The sequence below is a fragment of the Amblyraja radiata genome, chromosome 8 (genome assembly GCF_010909765.2).
Source record: "Amblyraja radiata isolate CabotCenter1 chromosome 8, sAmbRad1.1.pri, whole genome shotgun sequence".
Classification (NCBI taxonomy): Eukaryota; Metazoa; Chordata; class Chondrichthyes; order Rajiformes; family Rajidae; genus Amblyraja; species Amblyraja radiata.
In genome coordinates, this window is record NC_045963.1 from 77,068,360 (window position 1) to 77,090,774 (window position 22,415).

Consider the following 22,415-nt stretch of genomic DNA (forward strand, 5'->3'; position numbering starts at 1 on the left):
CGAGAATGTCAGAGGAGCAAAGACAAGGACAACTGTATAAGGGCGGCACGGTGACGCAGCGGTAGAGCTACTGCCTTACAGCGCCAGAGACCCAGGTTCGACCCTGACTATGTGTGCTTGTCAGTACAGAGTTTGTAAGTTCTCCCCGTGACCTGCGTGAGTTATCTCCAGATCTTCGGTTTCCTCCCTCACTCCAAAAACGTAAAGACGTACAAGTTTGTAGGTTAATTGGCTTGGTTATAAATGTAAAATTGTTCTTAGTATGTGTAGGGTAGTGTTAATGCGCTGGGATCGCAGACTCGGTGGGCCGAAGGACCTGCTTCCGCGCTGTATCTCTAAACTAAAGAAAAACAAAATTTGATCAAAATTAGCAGCAGCAAGAAGGACTCTCAAATGGTGAACTTTCTTAGGATAGGTAGCAACTAACACATTATAGCAGAACTACCTGTGTTTGCCTCTGGTAATATCTTGGCATTGTTTCCAACCTCTTCAGCAATGGCTGCAGGCTGTCCATTTTGAGCCAACGCTGGCTCACCTTTTAACTCAACGTTCACTTGATATCTCTTTAGTTCCTCTGGCTCCAAAGATAAATTGTCATCCTCACTTTCCACATCCTAAAATGGAAGATCGTTTGGATTGAGTTGCAATACATTCCAAGATATTTAGAAACATCTTGACTATCTTAACAAACATCTTAACAAATTATGTTCCCAAAACCATTTTGTAATTCTGGACTTTTTAAACTATCGGGAGCAACCTTCCTGCAACTGGTCTGTCTGGTACTTTTGGAATCTGAAAGATTTCCATGAGATCCCCTTTGATTCTTTATAAAAATCGGGGCGGCAAGGTAGAGTTGCTGCCTTACAGCTCCAGAGGCCGGGTTAGATCCTGACAATGGGTGATGCTCGTACTGAGTTTGTACGTTCTCCCTGTGACCACGTGGGTTTTCTCTGGGTGCTCAGGTTTCGTCCCACACTCTAAAGATGTACAGGTTTGTAGGTTAATTACCTTCGGTAAAATGTTACATTGTCACTGGTGTGTAAGATAATGCTAGTTTAGGCGGTAATCGCTGATTGGCACGGACTCGGTGGGCCGAAGGGCCTGTTTTCAATTCAATTCAATTCAATTCAACTTTATTGTCATTGCACAGATACAAGTATAGGTACACCGAAGTGCAGTTTAGCGTCTGCTCATAGTCATAGTGCAAGATAGGAATAAAATAAAAAAAAAATAAAAAAACAGAACAAGCATACATTAGAGTAAGACGAGTACTGGTTAACAATGTGGATGGAGAGACCAAAGATATCTAGCGACGGGACTCCGAGTTCAGCAATGTAAGTGTGTTGTTGAAAAAGCTGTTCCTCATCCTGCTAGTTCGAGACCTGAGGCTCCTGTACCGCCTCCCTGATGGGAGGAGGGCAAACAGTCCATGGTTAGGGTGAGAGGGGTCCTTGATGATCTTCCTGGCCCGTCTCAGACACCGTTTTCGGTGGAGAGCATCCATGGCAGGGAGCGGGGCACCGATGATGTGCTGAGCAGTTTTCACCACCTGTTGTAGTGCCTTCCTATCCGCTGCGGTGCAACTGCTGTACCATACCGTTAGCAGGTGGTCAGGATGCTTTCGATGGTACAGCGGTAAAAGTTGGTCAGGATCTGGGGGGACAGGTGAGCTTTCTTGAGCCTCCTCAGGAAGTAAATGCGCGGCTGCGCCTTTTTGATCAGTTTGGAGGTATTGAGGGACCAGGACAGATCCTCCAAGATGTGTACCCCGAGGAATTTGTAGTTGGAGACGCGCTCCACCTCAGTCCCGTTTATATGGATGGGGGTGTGTCTGCCCTCTCTGTTCTTCCTGAAGTCAACAATAATTTCCTTCGTCTTCTTGGAGTTGAGGACGAGGTTATTGTTTTCGCGCTGTATCTCAAAACTTCAGTGACCACAAGTCTAAAGCACCCTATGTGTAAACACAACATAAATGCTGTCGGAAATTAAAATTGTAAAACGTAATTGGATTTCTTCCAAGGCATAAACATCTTTCCTGGCATAAGGAGGCCAAAGCTACACACGTAATTCCACATTGGGTCTCACCAAGGCCTTGTGAGACATCTCACACTTATTCATGGTAGACAAAAATGCTGCAGAAACTCAGCAGGTGAGGCAGCATCTACGGAGCCAATGAATAGGTGACGTTTCAGGTCGAGACCCTTCTTCAGACCCTTTCTTTCTTTCACACTCATTCATGTGCCATGCACTTGCCCAACTTTTCAAAATCACGTTGGAGCATCCTTACATCCTCCTCCATATCTCAATTTCCTCTTGTTATCTTTTGTTTATGTTCTTTACACCTCTCTTGATGAAACCAAGCATAACAAATGCTTTATTTTCAGACACCACTTTCACAATTTGTCCAAATATTGATAAATATTTGTGCAGTCAGAACCCCAACCCTTTGAGCTATTCCTATCTTATGTTGCTCCATTTGCAAATATTTCCACTGATTTATTTCTCAATAATCACCATTTGGCTCTGTTATGTTTAAGAGAGAATTGCAGATGCTGGAAAAATCGAAGGTAGACAAACATGCTGGAGGAACTCAGCGGGTGAGGCAGCATCTATGGAGTGATGGAATAGGTGACATTTCGGGTCGAGACCCTTCTTCAGACTGATATGGGGGTAGCAAGCATTTATCTTCTTAGTTAGTACAAGACGGGGATATGTACAACGTTTTGGTTTGAATGATTGCCTAAAAGATAAACATTTTAGTTTCTCTCTCAAACAGTTTTCTTTAATTTAACCTTATCAATATATATTTCATGATTAGCTTTAATTAGTTTAGTTTAGAGATACAGCACGGATACAGATCCTTCAGCCCATGAGGTACTCACTGACCTGTGATCCTTGTATACTAACACTAACACTATCCTTCATACATTAGGGACGATTTACAATTCTACCAAGCCAAGTAGCCTACAAACCTGGATGTCTTTCGAGTGTGGGAGGAAACCAGAGTTCCCAGAGAAAAACCCATGTAGGTCATAGAGAGAACATACAGATAGCACCTATAGTCAGGATTGAACCTTGGTCTCTGGCACTGTAAGGCAACTCTACCGCTGCTCCACCGCGCAGCCCGAAAATTTTTATTTTCATTTTATTTTTTTAAATGGCTTCTTCTCCAAAATTTACAGGTCAGGTTGTAGGCTTTGCACTTTTATTCTTCCATTCTATCAAAAATATTATTTAAGATCTACTTCCACTCACAGTTCTTTATCACAATTTGTATTTTGAGTTCACTAAATCAATTTTCTGTCTCTATACTCTGCTCACCTAATTTTATAATATGTCTTGAATGCTTTTGCTTGTAGTTGTTTTCATATCTATGTCATTCAAAAATATTCTTCTGATCTCTGATTTCGTTTGGGGCTTATTAATTTTGTAGACTACTTTGTTCTGACTTCACAGTCCACATTACACATTACATCAATTAATTCAATTTTTGTTTAATTTTCTTTGATGGAATTCAGTGTGTTATAATCTAGACTTCTGGAAGAATGTTATTCCCTCTAAAAATATTTGGCACAAGAATATCTTGACATCAAGGCCAGAGGCTTCCAAGATGGCGCCAAACATTGGCGACTATTTGTGTGCGAGCCACAGAAGCAGATCTATAAACTCATATTACAATTTACAATTAAATCTTTATTCCTACCGCACAACACTTCAACTCTACACACTCACTGTAAATGGCTCGATTATAATTAGGTAGACACAAATGCTGCAAAAACTCAGCAGATGAGGCAGCATCTATGGAGCGAAGGAAAAGTTGACGTTTCGGGTCGAGACCTTTCTTCAGACTGGACTGCTTCTTCTGAAGAAGGGTCTCGACCCAAAACGTCACCTTTTCCTTCGCTCCATAGATGCTGCCTCACCTGCTGAGTTTCTCCGGCATTTTTATCTACCTTCGATTTTTCCAGCATCCGCAGTTCCTTCTTAAACGATTGTAATTAGGTATTGTTTATCTTTCTGCTGACTGGTTAGCACGCAACAAAATCTTTTCACTGTACCTCGATACATGTGACAATAAACTAAACTGAAACTGAATAGCCTTTTTTAAATAAGATGCTGAAAACGATACCGTATTTTAAACCTTGCATCACCAAAAAATGTACATTTATTTACCAACAGAAAATTTGACATTATGATAACAATTCATTTAAAGGTATACTTGAGATGTCTCACCTCCTTTTCAGTTTGATTGTTTTGCTCTTGTGTAACATTGTTGTCTGTATCTATAAACAAAATTATAATTAAATATTGTTTTTTTTTCCATTCAATTCTCACTGACAGGATTTTGTAATTTAAACGTATTGTAAGATCTTTGCGACAATATTAAATAATGAATGAATGAATACGTTTATTATCATTGCACAATACTGTGCAACGAAATTCCATTACATCTCCTCCGGTTAAAAAAAAAAAAAATACAAACACGACAACCATTGACACATATGTACACTTATTAGTAAAATAATAAATAAGTATTTAAAAAGAATTAAAAAGAATTCGGCGGCATTTCTTGGAATTACATTCTGTTGGAATTAAGCTCTTTTATCGCACATGGGTAGAAACTATTTTTTAGTCTACCGGTGCGAGCCTTCAGAGACCTGAATCGCCTCCCAGAGGGTAGCAGAGTGAAAAGGTGGTTGGCAGGGTGGGATGTGTCCTGCTTGATATTTGTGGCCCGGCGCAAGCATCGGGCCCTATATATATCATCCAAGGAGGGCAGTTGAGCGTTTGTAATGCTCTGTGCAGTTTTTATAATTCCCTGCAGCGCCCTCCTCTCAGCCACAGTACAGCTAGCAAACCACACCAGGATTCCATAGGAGAGGATACTTTCCACGGCGCATCGGTAGAAGGACAGCAGCAGCGGCTGTGAGACGTTTGCTCTCCGCAGAGACCTCAGGAAATACAGCCGCTGATGTGACTTCTTCACGAGAGTGACGGTGTTCATTTGCCATTTGAGGTCCTGGGAGATGTTTATTCCCAGGAACTTAAAGCCAGTGACTCTCTCCACCATGTCTCCTTTGATGTATAAGGGAGCAGGTTCCTCTCTCCTCTTCCTCCTGAAGTCAACGACCAGTTATTTTGTCTTTGATGGGTTGAGTACCAGGTTGTTTTTGGTACACCAGACAGTCAGTTTTTGGACTTCATCCCTGTAGGCAGACTCGTCGTTGTTGTTTATCAGTCCCACCACAGTCGTGTCGTCCGCAAACTTGATGATCCTGTTTGTACTGTGTGTTGGTATGCAGTCATAAGTGTATATTGTATACAAGATGGGACTCAGCACACAACCTTGTGGCGCTCCTGTGCTGAGCGTCAGGACTGGGGAGTAATTGGACCCCATCCTGACAGTCTGTGGGCGGTCTGTTAAAAAGTCCTTAATCCATCCGCATGTGTTTGCATTAACACCCAGATCAGACAGTTTGTCCATCATTCTGCTGGGGATGATTGTATTAAATGCAGAACTAAAATCTACAAATAACATCCTCACATATGAGCCAGGACGCTCCAGATGTGTCAGTGCAGAATGTAGAGCTATGTTGATGGCATCCTCCGTTGACCTATTAGCTCTATATGCAAACTGATGCTGATTCAGGGTGGATGGGAGTGAGGACTTAATGTAGGCCAGGACCAGCCGTTCAAAACACTTCATACACCGTTGAAGTGAGAGCAACAGGTCTATAGTCATTCAAGCTGGTAATGGATGTTTTTTTGGGTACAGGCACGATGGTAGCAGTCTTAAAGCATTTAGGGACAGTGCACGTTGATAGAGAGAGGTTAAAGATGTCGCTAAAAACCTCAGCTAACTGGTCTGCACAGTCCCGCAATACTCTCCCTGGGATGCCATCTGGGCCAGCATCCTTCCTGGGGTTGACCCTGCGGAGTGTTCTTCTGACGTCCTCCGTACTCACAGTGAGTGGCACAGTGAGTGCCAGGTCGTCAGTGCTGGGTGCGGCTGCAGGTGCAGGCTCCGCCTCATTCAGCTCAAAACGGGCGAACGGACAAACCATGAAAAAAACATAAGAAGGTTGACAAAAGTGCTGGAGAAACTCAGCGGGTGCAGCAGCATCTATGGAGCGAAGGAAATAGGCAAAGTTTCGGGTCAAAACCCTTCTTCAGACTGATGTAGGGTGGGGGGGGCGGGGAGAAGAAAGTAGAAAGGAAGAGGAGGAGCCCGAGGGCTGAGGGAGAGCTGAGAAGGGGAGGAGACAGCAAGGGCTACCGGAAATTGGAGAAGTCAACGTTTATGCCGCTAGGGTGCAAACTGCCCAAGCGAAATATGAGGTGCTGCTCCTCCAATTTCCGGTGGTGCTCACTCTGGCCATGGAGGAGGCCCAGGACAGAAAGGTCAGATTTGGAATGGGAGGGGGAGTTGAGGTGCTGAGCCACAGGGAGATCAGGTTGGTTAAAGCGGACCGAGCGGAGGTGTTCGGCGAAGCGATCGCCAAGCCTACGCTTGGTCCCACCGATGTAGATCAGCTGACATCTAGAGCAGCGGATGCAATAGATGAGTTTGGAGGAGATGCAGGTGAACCTAGCCTACTGACATCTGTAACCTCCTCCAACCCTTCTTTCATTGTTCCCTCCTCCCCTCTTATGTATCCGCAGTATGCAAAAAGCTGGAGTGGCAGAGAATTGGCAAATAGCTAAGATAATTCCTATATTTATAAAGAGGGGAATAGAAAATGTCCAGTTAACAGACCCATTAGTTTCTCCCCGGTGGTAGGTAAATTACATCGCTAGAGTATAGATGAACATCTAGAAAGGAAAAGTATAAGAATAAATAGTCAGCATGGAATTCAAAAGGGAAAGTCATGATTGACCAACCCTGAACATTGTTTAGAAAAATTAGCAGAGAGAGTGGACAATGGCAATGTAGTAATTGTAATTTTATTCAAAAGCCTTGCAATCAGGTGCCCCATGATAGACTGATAAACGAGGTTGGAGAAGGCAGAGTCAGTTGACATGTAGCAGATTTAAATTGTGTAGGAAGGAACTGCAGACGCTGGATTACACTGAAAATAGACACAAAATGCTGGAGTAACTCAGCGGGTTGGGCAGCATCTCTGGAAAAAAGGAATAGGTGACGATTTGTGTCTAGACACTTTTTCAGACTGGATTGCTAGCTGGCTTCAAGAAAGATTGTAAAAAGTTAGAGTAAAGGGTTGCTAATCTCAATGGATAAAGGTGAACGATGGATTTCATCACAATCTAAATTAATGATTTAGACTTTGAATTTGAAGGTGATACCAAATGCGAGTGGGCCCTCTATCCTGTATTCACCTCTGCAGCTTCCTCTGTAGTTTGTTCCATATACCCACCACCCTCTGTGTGTAAAGTTTCTCTTCACACCCTTTTACAATTTTTCTCCCTCACCTTAAATTATGTGCTCAAGTTTTAGACTCTTATATACTCTGAGAAAAAGACTACAACCACTACCTTGTCAATGCTCCTCGTGATTTTATAAATCTTGGTAAGATCATCCCTCAAGCTCCCAAAATGCAGGGAATGATGTCCCAGCCTTTGCAATCCTTCCTTATAACTCATGCCCTGCTAGTGGTACCATCTACGTCAGTGGAGATTCTCAAACTATCTTTAATCGGACTTTATCTTACAATGTACGTTATTCCCTTTATCCTGTATCTGTGCACTGTGGATGGCTTGGTTGTAATCATAGTCTTTCCACTGACTGGATAGCACGCACTGTACATAGATACACGTGAAAATAAAATGAACTAATCATCCTTGTCAACCTTTCTATCTGTACCTTCACCATCTGTACACTGTGGATTGTTCGACTGTAATCATGTATTGTCTCTCAGCGCCGTAGGTGGCTGCTATTTGTATACATTGTGTATGCAAGCAAAGAATCTCACTGTGCTTAGTTACATCTATCTATATATTACTAAAACTCTCATCTTGACCACTTCCTGTCTGCATTGTAATTAAATTTGCGCAAAACGATCCCCCATAGCGCCACAATTTTTTGCCATCTTACTCACCATTCTCCTCTGCTGCGTCAAATAAGTTTTGTTCCAATTGGTGAAATAGTACAAAAGTTATAAAGGTTTTGAAGGTTCCCCCTCCCCCACACGCCCCCTCCCACACAATTCCCCCCTCTCCCACAATCCCCCCACCCCCTCCCCCACACACCCCACCCCACACACCACTCTCCCACACCCCTCCCCCAGCCCGCCCTCCCCAACACCCCCTCCCTCCGCCACACCGCCCCTTCCACCACACCTCCCCTCCCCCACAACCCCCTCCCTCCGCCACATCTCCCCTCCCTCCCCCACACCCCCCCTCTTCCCCTACACCCCCTATTCCCAACGGGTCCCAGTCTAGTGTGACAATAAAGTATTCCTATTAGTGACATCCTTCCTCTGGCTGGGCAACCAAAGCTGAGCACAATACTCCAAGTGCAGTCTCACCAATGACTTGTAACATGATGTCCTAACTCCTATACTGAGTGCCCTGACCTGGCACACGTAAACATGAGCACATTTCGCACATTTTAGCCTCACTCCACTGGTTGCCTATTCAGTTTAGGATCCATTTTAAAATTATTTTATTTGCTTTTAAATCCCTGAATGGTCTTGCCCCGCCCTATCTATCTGAGCTTCTACACCCTTATACACCCGCCCGCTCTCTCAGGTCAGATAATCAGCTGTTCCTGAGTGGGCCTAAAACTAAGCTGAAGCTCAGAGGGGACCGTGCCTTTGCTGTGTCGGCACCCAAATTATAGAACGATCTGCCTCTCCACATTAAACAGGCCTCTTCTCTGTCTGTTTTTAAATCACTTCTTAAAACCCATCTCTTCTCCGTGGCCTTTGATACCCAGTAAGATGTCGACTTTATTTACTTGATTTAATTTCTTATTTTGATTGCTTTTATTGCGTGGCTATTATTTTTACTCATGTTTTATGTCTTTTAATTTATTGTTGTATTTCATATGTAATTTTTGCGCCTCATGTGAGCTGTTATGTTGTCTGTTTATGATGTCTTGTTTATTCTTCTGTACAGCACTTTGGTCAACATTGGTTGTTTTAAAGTGCTTAACAAATAAAGTTGGATTGGATTGGATTGGATGAAGCCAAGCATGCCAAATGCGTTCTTCACCACCCTGTCTACCTGTATCACTACCTTCAGGGAATTACGTACTTGTACCCCTAGTTCTCTCAATTGTACAACACTCTCTGTGTAAGTCGTGTCCTGGTTCAACTTACTAAAAAGCAAGACCTCATATTTGTGAAAGTTAATTTCCTTCTGTCGCTCCTTGGCTATTTCTCCATTTCTGCAGGTTCTGCAGTTTGTGATGCCCTAACTAATAAAAAAGCCCTCTGACAATTTTTAGTTTAGGTGTGGGAGAGGGGGATGGTGTGGGAGAGGGGTGTGGTGTGGGGGACAGGTGGTGGTGTGGGAGAGAGGGGGGTGGTGTGGGAGAGGGGGGTGGTGTGGGGGAGGGGTGGTGGTGTGGGAGAGAGGGGGGTGGTGGGGGAGAGAGGGGGGGGTGGTGTGGGAGAGGGGGGTGGTGTGGGGGACGGGTGGTGGTGTGGGAGAGAGGGGGGTGGTGTGGGGAGAGGGGTGTGGTGTGGGGAGGGGTGGTGGTGTGGGAGAGAGGGGGGTGGTGGGGGAGAGAGGGGGGGTGGTGTGGGATGAGGGGGGTGGTGTGGGGGACGGGGTGGTGGTGTGGGAGAGAGAGGGGGTGTGGGAGAGAGAGGGGTGTGGTGTGGGGGAGGGGTGGTGGTGTGGGAGAGAGGGGGGTGGTGGGGGAGAGAGAGGGGGGTGGGAGGGAGAGGGTGGTGTGGGAGAGGGGGGCTGGTGTGAGAGAGGAGGCGGGAGGGGTGGTGGTGTGGGGAGGGGGTGGTGTGTGGCGTGTGCGGTGGGGTGTTGTGGAGGGGGTGGTGTGGGGAGGGTGGAGTGGTGTGGGGGGGGGCGGTGGGGTGGGATGGGGGAGCGTGGGGGGTTGGGGTGGTGTGGGGGGTTGGGGTGGTGTGGGGTAGGTTGGGTGGTGTGGGGGGGTGGGGTGTGGGGTGGTGTAGGGGGTGGTGGTGGTGGGTGGAGGCTGGCAGTATCATCAAAGACCCACACCATCCTGGCCACACACTCATCTCCCTGCTACCTTCAGGTAGAAGGTACAGGAGCCTGAAGACTGCAACAACCAGGTTCAGGAATAGCTACTTCCCCTCAGCCATCAGGCTATTAAACCTGGCTCGGACAAAACTCTGATTATTAGCAACCACTTTCTGTTATTTGCACTACCAGTTTATTTATTCATGTGTGTATATATTTATATCATGGTATATGGACATATTTATCTGTTTTGTAGTAAATGCCTACTATTTTCTGTGTGCTTAAGCAAAGCAAGAATTTCATTGTCCTATACAGGGACACATGACAATAAACTCACTTGAACTTGAACAGTGGAGGGGTAAAGGGGGGTGTGGGTGTGTGGGGAGGAATAGGGGTGTGAGGGGGAGGGGGAAAGGGGGGTGTGTGGGGAGGTCGAAGAGGGGAGAAGAGGGGGTGTGGGGGGAGGGGAGGTGGAGTGACTCCACTGCGGTCACCGGCCACGGCACCACACAGCACTTCCTGACTCCACACAGCACTTCCTGACTCCACACAGCACCTCCTGACCCCACACAGCACCTCCTGACCCCACACAGCGACTTTCCCGACTCCACACAGCGGCTTTCCTGACTCCACTCAGCCGGCTTTTACAACTCCACACAGCCGGCTTTTCTGACTCCACACAGCTGGCTTTTCCGACTCCACACAGCCGGCTTTTCCGACTCTACCCTTGAGGACTCAATCAGGACTACTTGCGGACTCAGACCCGCCTCCGGGGCTTTATTCTCCAGCGGGTGCCAGAAGGGGCGTTACCTTCATGGTAACTGACAGGCGTGAAGACCAATCTGCTGATCTCACGATTTTTTAAACCATAACTTTTGTATAATTCCACCGATCGGAACAAAACTTGGTGGGTTGTAGTAGAGGAGAACGGTAAGGTGGCGAAAAAATCCTATCGATAATTTTGCGCAAATTTAAAAAAAAAGCAATGACAAAATGATAGTTTTAGTAATAGTATAGAAAATAGATAGATGACATACGATACGATAGAACGCATTGAGCTCGTCAGGGAGTGATGCTTCGCTGTCGTTTGAGCTGCCTCCTGATTTCGCCTTGTAGGAGGCAATGGCATTCAAGCCCTGCCACAGTTACCGAACATCCGTCTCATCCTCCAGCTGAGAGCAGAAGTCCCTTTTGGCCTTTTTGATGGATTTACCAAGGTCGTATCTGGACTTCTTATAGACCTCTGCATCGCCAGACCTGAATGCCCGGAGGTACACAAAATTGCTGGAGAAACTCAGCGGGTGCAGCAGCATCTATGGAGCGAAGGAAATAGGCGACGTTTCGGGCCGAAACCCTTCCTCAGACTGATGGGGGGTGGGGGGGGGGGGAGAAGGAAGGAAAAGGGGGAGGAGGAGGAGGAGCCCGTGGGCGGGTGGATGGGAAGGTGGGAGGGGACAGCTAGAGGGTTAAGGAAGGGGAGGAGACAGCAAGGGCTAGTAAAATTGGGAGAATTCAATGTTAATGCCATCCGGACGCAAGGTCCCCAGGCGGAATATGAGGTGCTGTTCCTCCAATTTCCGCTGTTGCTCACTCTGGCAATGGAGGAGACCCAGGACAGAGAGGTCGGATTGGGAATGGGAGGGGGAGTTGAAGTGCTGAGCCACCGGGAGTTCAGGTAGGTTATTGCGGACTGAGCGGAGGTGTTCGGCGAAACGATCGCCCAACCTCCGCTTAGTCTCCCCGATGTAAATCAGCTGACATCTAGAGCAGCGGATGCAGTAGATGAGGTTGGAGGAGATACAGGTGAACCTTTGTCGCACCTGGAACGACTGCTTGGGTCCTTGAATGGAGTCGAGGGGGGAGGTGAAGGGACAGGTGTTGCATTTCTTGCGGTTGCAACGGAAAGTGCCCGGGGAGGGGGTGGTGCGGGAGGGAAGGGAAGAATTGACGAGGGAGTTGCGGAGGGAGCGGTCTTTGCGGAAGGCAGACATGGGGTGAGATGGGAAGATGTGGCGAGTGGTGGGGTCACGTTGGAGGTGGCGGAAATGGCGGAGGATTATGTGTTGTATTTGCCGGCTCGTGGGGTGAAAGGTGAGGACCAGAGGGACTCTGCCCTTGTTGCGATTGCGGGGATGGGGAGAGAGAGCAGTGTTACGGGGTATGGATGAGACCCTGGTGTGAGCTTCATCTATGGTGGCGGAGGGGAATCCCCGTTCCCTGAAGAACGAGGACATTTCCGATGCCCTGGTATGGAATGTCTCATCCTGGGAACAGATGCGGCGTAGGCGGAGGAATTGGGAGTAGGGGATGGAGTCTTTACAGGGGGCAGGGTGGGAAGACGTGTAGTCCAGATAGCCATGTGAGTCAGTGGGTTTGTAATGTATGTCGGTCAGGAGTCTGTCCCCTGCGATGGAGATGGTGAGGTCAAGGAATGGTAGGGAAGTGTCGGAAATCGTCCAGGTGTATTGGAGTGCCGGATGGAAGTTGGTGGTGAAGTGGATGAAGTCAGTCAGTTGTGTGTAGGTGCAGGAGGTGGCCCCAAAGCAGTCGTCAATGTAACGGAGATAGAGGTCGGGGATGGGGCCCTGGTACGTTGAACAAGGATTGTTCAACGTACCCGACAAAGAGGCAGGCGTAGCTGGGGCCCATGCGTGTGCCCATAGCTACGCCTTGTGTTTGGAGGAAATGGGAGGAGTCAAATGTAAAGTTGTTGAGGGTGAGGACCAACTCCGCTAAGCGGAGGAGAGTGTCAGTGGCTGGGTATAGGTTGCTCCTCTGGTCGAGGAAGAACCGGAGGGCTCCGAGGCCATCCTGGTGGGGGATGGAGGTGTAGAGTGACCGGACATCCATGGTGAAGATGAGGGGGTGAGGGCCCAGAGAGTGGAATGCGTGGAGGCGGCGGAGAGTGTCTGAGGTGTCTAGAACATAGGTGGGAAGGGATTTGACCAATTTGACCTGAATGCCTGGGATCTGGTCTTCCGAAGAATGCGGATCTCATGGTTTATCCAAGGCTTCTTGTTAGGAAACACTCGGAAGGTTTTTGTTGGAACGCAGTCCTCCACATATTTCCTTATGAAGTCTGTAACCATTGTGGCGTATTCATTCAGGTCCGTTGCTGAGTCCTTGAACATTGCCCAGCGTACAGACACCAAGCAGTCCTGGAGTTGTTCCTCTGCCTCGCCCGACCAGTTCTGTACAGTCCTCACCTCTGGGGGTGCTTTCTTCAGTTGCTGCCTGTATGCAAGAAGAAGCAGCACCGCTGAATGGTCGGATTTTCCGAAGTGAGGGCAAGGGATAGAGCGATAGGCGTCTTTGATGGTCGTGTAGCAGTGGTCAAGGGTGTTTGATCCTCTGGTGCTGCAGGAGACATGTTGTTGGAAGTTAGGGAGCGATTTCTTCAGGTTGGCTTTGTTGAAGTCCCCGGCTGTGGTAAACGCCTCGGGGTAAGCGGTCTGGTGCTTGTTGACCACAGCGTGCAGCTCCTCCAGTGCCAGACGGACGTCTGCCTGGGATGGGTTGTAGGCCGCTGTCAGGATGATGGAGGTGAATTCCCTCGGTAGGTAGAAGGGGGTGCCACTTCACCGCCAGGTGTTACAGGTGCGGAGAGTAGGAGTTAGACAGAACTGCCACGTCTGAGCACCACGCAGAGTTGACCATGAGGCAGATGCCACCTCCTCTCCCTTTCCCAGATGCCTGTGTATGGTCCATACGGTGGATGGAGATACCTTCAGGCTGGATCGCTGAGTCTGGGGAGCTGGGGGTGTGCCATGTCTCTGTGTAACAGAACACAGAGCATTCCCTCAGCTCCGTTTAGTAAAGCAGCCTTGACCTTAGGTCCTCCACTTTGTTTTCTAGTGACTGTACGTTGGCTAGTAGGATGGTAGGGCGAGGGGGGCGGAGTCCTCTACACTTCAGTCTAACTTGTAGTCATGCCCGACGAAAACGTTTCTGTACTCCATGAAGACCTCCTCGGTGTTTACAGGTATAGCACTTGCGAGTCTCCGCGAGGTTGGGGATTCCCCTGCGATCGGGAATTCCCTTAGTCGGCACCTCCAGCTCCGTTGCTGCTGGGAGACCTGTCCAACTGCCTTGATTCCGGACTCCGTGAAGGCCTCCCTGGTGTTTACAGGTACGGTACTTACTGTACCTGCGAGCCTCCGCAAGGTCGGAGATTCCCCTCCAATCGGGAATTCTTAATTGGCTTCAGTTAAAAAAAAAATTAATTGGCTTCAGTAAAATATTGTAAATTGTCCCTAGTGTGTAGGGTCGTGCTAATGTGCAGGGATCGCTAGTCAACGCAGTGGGCCGAAGGGCCTGTTTCCACGCTGCATCTCAAAACAAATACTAAACTAGTGGAAATGTTCACTCACACATTCTCAATCCTCACCACTTTGCTGGCTTTACCTTGCACTAAATGTTATTCCCTTATCATGTATCTATTGATTGTAATCATGTCTAATCTTTCTGCTGACTGGTTAGCACGCAACAAAAAGCTTTTCACTGTACCTCAGTACATGTGACAATAAACTAAACTAAACTATGAATTCTGGAGGAAGGAACTGCAGATGCTAGTTTAAACTCAAGATAGTCACCCGCTGAGTTAATCCATCTTTTTGTGTCTAAACAATGAATTGAACCTCTTTGATGTCCCTCAGACTACTTTGCTGACTTAACCTTGCACTAAATGTCATTCTCTTATCATGTATCTATACATTGTAAATGGATTGAATGTAATCACGTATTGTCTTTCTGCTACCTGGTTAGCACGCAACCAAAAGCTTTTCACTGTACCTCGGTTCACATGACAATAAACTAAAGTAGACTATGAATTCTGTTGGAAGGAACTGTAGATGCTGGTTTAAACCGAAGATAGACACCTGCTGAGTTACTCCAGCTTTTTGAGTCTAAACAGTGAATTGAACTTCTTCCAAGTCCCTCGGACTATCCTTGCTGGATAGCACGCCAAAAAAGGGCTTTTCACCGTACCTCGCTCGGTACAGCTGACAATTAAAACTAAACTTTCGATACAATTTGAGATTCCAGCTACCAAGACAAATGTGTACAATTCGTTCTTCCCCCGCACAATTAAAGCATGGAATAGTCTTCACCCTACCATAATTACCCAACCAGATGCAAGCACATTTAAGGTAGCTCTTTCTTCCCAAACACCCTTTCTGGCTTAAGTCTTCCCTCCACCACCTCCAATTTAAATTCCATTTGGAATATTATGGAAAACCAAGAAACTGAACAGATGTTTGTGTAAATTGTGTTGTGTCTTGGTTCTTTTTCTTGTGTGTATGACTGCAGAAACCAAATTTCGTTTGAACCTCAATGAGGTTCAAATGAAAACAAATAAATTGTATAATTGTATCAGATTGGCCGCCCCCTCTGCCACAGCCTCACCGGCCCCGCAGGAAACATAGAACATAGGTGCAGGAGTAGGCCATTCGGGCCTTCGAGCCTGCACCGCCATTCAATATGATCATGGCTGATCATCCAACTCAGTATCCTGTACCTGCCTTCTCTCCATACCCCCTGATCCCTTTAGCCACAAGTACAAACCGAGTCTATCCAGTCTTTCTTCATATGAAAGTCCTGACATCCCAGGAATCAGTCTGGTGAACCTTCTCTGTACTCCCTCTATGGCAAGAATGTCTTTCCTCAGATTAGGAGACCAAAACTGTACGCAATACTCCAGGTGTGGTCTCACCAAGACCCTGTACAACTGCAGTAGAACCTCCATGCTCCTATACTCAAATCCTTTTGCTATGAATGCTAACATACCATTCGCCTTCTTCACTGCCTGATCGGCCACCATTCAGATAAAAGTCTACTTTCCTGTTTTTGCCACCAAAGTGGATAACCTCACATTTATCCACATTATACTGCATCTGCCATGCATTTTCCCACTCACCCAGCCTATCCAAGTCACCTTGCAGCCTCCTAGCATCCTCCTCACAGCTAACACCAAAGATCATAGAGGGTCGTTTAGATTTACGATTAGAACAATTGATAGCGGAGCAGTGAGATGAAGATTTACATGAGGACGCCATGACAGTATGGGGGAAACCCAAAAAAATGCTCAATAAAATGGCGTCGACAATCACACACGTCATACTACGCGTTTTTCAAGGAGTGGTCTATCTTGCTCCTCTATGATCTTTGGCTAACACTGCCCCCCAGCTTCGTGTCATCCGTAAACTTGGAGATGTTGCATTCAATTCCCTCGTCCAAATCATTAATATATATCGTAAATAGCTGGGGTCCCAGCACTGAGCCTTGCGGTACCCCACTAGTCACTGCCTGCCATTGTGAAAAGGACCCGTTTACTCCTACTCTTTGCTTCCTGTCTGCCAGCCAGTTCTCTATCCACATCAATACTGAACCTCCAATACCGTGTGCTTTAAGTTTGTATACTAATCTCTTATGTGGGACCTTGTCGAAAGCCTTCTGAAAGTCAAGGCAAGGAAGGCAGGCAAGGAGATAGCTGATTGGAAATACCTACTTGCCAGTGAGGGTGGGGTGATGAGGAGGACAAAGAGCAGCAGCTTGTGCGGTGCCATGAGCCCCCAGAGCAGTGACATCCAGCCAAAGGCATGAACTTCATTTCAAACTCCCCTCCCAGGCCGTTGCTAGGCGACCGGCGCGCCGAGCTCAACCACCCGGGCCGACCTCTGACCCGGAAGCGATGGCGCCTCCCGCTCCCTCTCCTCTGCTTCACCTTTTCCCCCTCAGAAACCCCCTCAAATTATCCCTTTCCCCCGGCAAAACGCATCTCCGCCGAGACCTTCGATTCATTTCCTTTGACCCCCCCCCAACAATCATAAAGTTTCCGCGCGTTATTCACCATGCAAAGCCGATCCTGTGTTGTGCAGATGGGACCTGAGCCGACAAATGCAAATTCACATTGAGAAGGAGAGCAAGAGAGAGCGGCCTCGTTCGCTATTTCCCCCCCGCCCCCTCCCCTCAGGGTTCATTCCTAATGTTTTTTTAATTAAAATTAAAAAAAAACTGCATTTTAAAATTTATTCCCGGCACCGGAAACTTACAATGAAGTCGCGAGCCCGAGCGCAACCGAACCTGACGGTTGGCGCGCCGAGCACGTCGCGGACGTTTTGCGTGGGTCTCGGGCCAATAGCGGACGGCGGGGGCGATGATGGGCAGGTGAGCGGCCCAATGGGCGTGTCCGAGGGGGCGGGAGCTGGGCAGCAGGATAGGTTGAGCGGCGGTGGCGTCGTCGTCGTGCCTTGGAGACCGAGGCGGTTTTATGGTCGGAGGGGGAGAGAGAAAGTGAGTGAGAGAGAGAGAGAGATATAAAGAAACAGACAGACAGAGACACACACACTCTCTGAGGGAGAAAATAACGGGCGGCCTGACACACCTTCGAAGAAAGAAGAAAAGGAGCCATGCCGAAAGAAAAGAAATCCACAGGTGGGTTGTGTGCTGCAAGCCGGCGTGTGTCAGTGTGTATGTGTGGACCGTCTGCGGCGTGTTTCTCATCTGTCACTGTGGCGGCCGGCGGAGGGGCAATGGGACCCAAAGTTCGCCCTTGTCCTTTCTTTGCCTCGCCGGTCATCGCTAACCCGCTGGCTGCAGTGAAAGCCTTTTTTGTTGTTGTTGCTGTCGCTAGGGTAGGCCTTGAAGCGCAACCTGTCAGCGGTGGTGTTGGTGGTCGGAATGAAATGAGAACACGTACATGCTCATCCTTGCATTCGTGTTTAAAAACACCCCACACACACTTTCTCTCATACACGCACCGTGTGACACATATACAAAGAACTACACATTTTGCAGTCGATCCTGCACGGGCTTTCTGGGAATCAACATTCTTTGTCTACATACGAACGCAGAATAGTAGCATAGTTGTTGTGTAAACAATTAAATGTAGTGTATTACCCTGATAATAATTGGCAGTGTTATATGCGCCATACAATGTGACCCCTCTCCAATGTAACTCGCCTGAAATGCACCTGCAGGCGTCTGCTGCAAGCGTTTATGTCAGTTTAAAGAGATGTCAATGTTTAAATGCCAATGACAGTCTTTAACTGAGGTGCAGTGCAGATATTTGTTATGTATGGTTACTAATGTTTCTGCTCTCTTGTCTGCCACATTTAGTTATGAGTACTTCTTGAATGGCAGAAGTATTCTACATGTTATAGTTTTCTTCTTTTTGAGTTATGTTTTGTGCGCTTTTTTTTAGCTGCAATTTGCAATCTTCTGGTGGTAAGGTGGTATGAACGGGAGGCAGTTAACTCAAAATAAAATCCTAGTTGCTGAATATCTTGAAATATAAACCAAAGAATGCTCACCAGGCGAGGCAGCATCTGTAGAGTGTGAAACAAAGTTAATGTTTCAGTTTGTTGACTTTTCATCAGAACAATACTGATAAAATGTCATTGACTTGTAATGTTAACTCTGTTCTTGTCTCCAAGGTTGATGAAATGCAGCTGACTAATGTTTGCTCCACAGATACACTTATGCCAGCTATTGCATGTTCTTTCCTGAACTAGGTTAGCAAGCAAAATGAACAAACGTCACAAGTTTGTCACATGCCAGTGACATTAAAATTGCAACCAGCCTTGTACATGCAGTAAAAGCTTGTATCCCCTTGCTCCATAAAGATGTACAGATTTTAGTTTTTACTGAAGTTTCCATAAAGTTATTTCTCTGTTTACTCAGGAAATGTTTTGAGTGTGTCCACAGTCCGAAGTTAGAAAGTTAGTTAACAACACAACACCAGACTGTGTTGGAGTTGCTGATAAGAAAGTCTATTTATAAGAAATAATCTGCTTTGGTATTTAAGTGTTTCATAGAGCAAATATGTTTTTTGATAGCCACAAAATGCTGGAGTAACTCAGCGGGACAGGTAGCATCTCTGGAGAGAAGGAATGGATGACGTTTTGGGTTGAGATCCTTCTTTAGACCCTTCTACACGGGTTTGAAGAACTCCCGCTGAGTTCAGCATTTTTTGTCTATCTTTGGTTTAAACCAGCATCTGCAGTTCCTTCCTACACAGGTGTGTTTTATGTATGGAAATATGACAATAGGATTAGAACGATATTTAAATTATAAATTATTTAATAAGAGAATTTGATTGCGTATTATTAAAAATATGTCAATGATGAATCGCTCAGTGAAAAGGAAATCATTTTGAATGGACATTGTTATCACAAAACTTTAAATGGGTAAATTGCTTCTTTCCGGATGAATATTCATAAATCTTTACGGTTCTTGAATTGTTTTCTCTATTGTATCTTCACTACTATAATAAATCCTGATTTTTAATTTATTTATCTCACTCCATTCTGAAAACCATGCCATTGCTTGCTTTAGTTGTCCCTTGCTGCCTTCTGTTGGAGAATTAACTGTGTTCTACAATCAATTTCTCTGTCATGAGAGAAGATCGTTGTCCTTGGTTTCCGGTTTTCTTTTTATATCCTGCAATAAAGCTACATTATTGGGATGCTGAGTGGCCACAAGGTTCTTGTATAAAATGAAAGATAAGCCCCAAATAGACACCCAAATTTCTTAATTCATGAGGCAATGGTTTCTTAATTAACTGAGTAATAATCATCGAGCTTCACAACATGGGAACACACCCACTTGTCTGCATCTGACCCATTTTGCTTTTATTGGTGTACCTACCCAAATATCTTTTAAATGTAACTGTACCCACCTCTACCACTTCCTATGGCAGCTCGTTCCATAAATGAATCCCACTCTGTGTGGAGGAAACATAGAAACATAGAAAATAGGTGCAGGAGTAGGCCATTCAGCCCTTCGAGCCTGCACCGCCATTCAATATGATCATGGCTGATCATCCAACTCGGTATCCCATCTCTCCATACCCCCTGATCCCTTTAGCCACAAGGGCCACATCTAACTCCCTCTTAAATATAGCCAATGAACTGGCCTCAACTACCTTCTGTGGCAGAGAATTGCACAGATTCACCACTCTCTGTGTAAAAAATGATCTTCTCATCTCGGTCCTAAAAGACTTCCCTCTTATCCTTAAACTGTGACCCCTAGTTCTGGACTTCCCCAACATCGGGTACAATCTTCCTGCATCTAGCCTGTCCAACCCCTTAAGAATTTTGTAAGTTTCTATAAGATTCACCCCTCAATCTTCTAAATTCTAGCGTGTACAAGCCGAGTCTATCCAGTCTTTCTTCATATGAAAGTCCTGCCATCCCAGGAATCAGTCTGGTGAACCTTCTCTGTACTCCCTCTATGGCAAGAATGTCTTTCCTCAGATTAGGAGTCCAAAACTGTACGCAATACTCCAGGTGTGGTCTCACCAAGACCCTGTACAACTGCAGTAGAACCTCCCTGCTCTTATACTCAAATCCTTTTGCTATCGATGCTAACATACCATTTGCTTTCTTCACTGCCTGCTGCACCTGCATGCCTACTTTCAATGACTGGTGTACCATGACACCTAGGTCTCGTTGCATCTCCCCTTTTCCTAATCGGCCACCATTCAGATAATAGTCTACTTTCCTGTTTTTGCCACCAAAGTGGATAACCTCACATTTATCCACATTATACTGCATCTGCCATGCATTTGCCCACTCACCCAACCTATCCAAGTCACCTTGCAGCCTCCTCACAGCTAACACTGCCCCCCAGCTTCGTGCCATCCGCAAACTTGGAGATGTTGCATTCAATTCCCTCATCCAGATCATTAATATATATTGTAAATAGCTGGGGTCCCAGCACGGAGCCTTGCGGTACCCCACTAGTCACTGCCTGCCTTTCTGAAAAGGACCCGTTTGCTCCTACTCTTTGTTTCCTGCCTGCTAGCCAGTTCTCTATTCCAGGAAGGAACTGCAGATGCTGGTTTACACTGAAGATAGAGACAAAATGTTGGACAGGCAGCATCTCTGGGTAGAAGGAATGGATGACGTTTCGGGTCATCCATTCCTTCTTCCAGAGGTGCTGCCTGTCCAGCATTTTGTGTCCCTACACTGTGTGGAAAAAGTTGCCTCGTTTAAAGTCCTTTTTAAATCGTTCCCCTCTCATCTTATTTCTGGGAAGTTTCCTGAATTGATCATGTTTATAGAGTTTGTCAAAGATTGTTGGTGAAACGTTGCATTCAGTTTATTAGGAATTTTTGCAGGGCAGAAAATGGACAAGAAATTGGGGTTTAAAGTCATCTGCAGCCTGAGGGTCCTGAACGACAAAGTTTAAATTAGATTTCTACTATATGTCCAAAATGTGTATTTCTTGGCATTGGTTTTCATGTATACAATGATAACAGAGCCATTTGCAGCAGGGTATGAAATGTTGACAAAGTGAGGTGATGTAATTGACATGTTTGGAAAACAAATGTATAATCCCTTTTACTTTTAAAATATTTTATCTGCAAAAATGTCCAAACTAGATTATAAATAGTAACATGTTGATAAAATTGTAACGCAAGTCATCCTTTTAGTCTGATGGCTAAATAAAAGCAGAATTGTTTATGCTGCATGATAGCTAACGCTGTGTTATCAACAACACTTTATTTATTACTTTCCTAAAAAAGAAAGTAATCGTATTACATGAAACACAAATGAATTAGTCAAAGGAAGAAAAGGAGATCTGGGTTAATTAAAGTTTTGTATCTGTTGTCCAAGTGGGTGTCCAGGAAGTGTCCAATGCCCATCAATTCAACAAGTGATAATTCTGCAGCATGCAATTACAAAGGATAGCACTTTTACCCTCAATACATCTTGTAATGTTATTATTTTCAGCTACAATTTTGTTACATATGAATTGCAGCCTGTCATGTTCAAGTTTTTTTTTATTGATAGGCACGAGTTTAATAGAGAATATATCAGGTTGAACGAAAATCACATGGTTTTTGACGCATCGGTAATTGCAATTTCAGTATCTGCTACCAAGGAGTGTGTTAAATTGAGAAAATACAGCAGATATTGTGATTGTACAGGAAGAAAAAATTGCATCCAATTGTATAATTGGAAATTTGAACTTTTCAGACTGAGCAGTAAAGGCTGACTGGCAGATAGATAGATACTGGTGTCAAAAATCAATGTTAGTTTCCACAAACTTCACATTTGAGAAGCAATAGCGTTTGTAGCATTCTTTAATGCTAATTTGTGGAAATAGTGTTTTGGTGAGAAGGAAGAATGAGTCAATGGATAGTGGTGGATTTGATCTTATTCGTTTAATCATTTTCTAGACACGACTACGAAAAAATGGCACCAGCTTAAAGTGGATATGAACTCTCAATAGGAGTTTCCCATTTCTGATGGTCTTATTTAGAGATTTAAATGCTAGGGGTG

At 45.8% G+C, this 22,415-nt stretch overlaps 2 protein-coding genes across 2 annotated transcripts in view; one reads left to right on the forward strand and one right to left on the reverse strand.

The window, feature by feature from the left end:
- The window catches only part of sel1l2 (SEL1L2 adaptor subunit of ERAD E3 ligase), a 53,737-nt gene extending 36,201 nt beyond the window's left edge, over window positions 1–17,536 (reverse strand). The window contains exons 1-4 of the mRNA XM_033026423.1: window positions 17,472–17,536; window positions 17,178–17,374; window positions 4,234–4,283; window positions 446–614 (exon numbers count right to left, since the gene is read on the reverse strand). Of these exons, the coding sequence (XP_032882314.1) occupies window positions 446–614; window positions 4,234–4,283; window positions 17,178–17,374; window positions 17,472–17,536 (481 nt within the window). The remainder of the gene's footprint in view (window positions 1–445; window positions 615–4,233; window positions 4,284–17,177; window positions 17,375–17,471) is intronic.
- Window positions 5,721–22,415, forward strand: part of macrod2 (mono-ADP ribosylhydrolase 2) — a 1,179,663-nt gene continuing 1,162,968 nt past the window's right edge. The window contains exons 1-2 of the mRNA XM_033026285.1: window positions 5,721–5,731; window positions 17,428–17,559. Of these exons, the coding sequence (XP_032882176.1) occupies window positions 17,535–17,559 (25 nt within the window). The 5' untranslated portion in view covers window positions 5,721–5,731; window positions 17,428–17,534. The remainder of the gene's footprint in view (window positions 5,732–17,427; window positions 17,560–22,415) is intronic.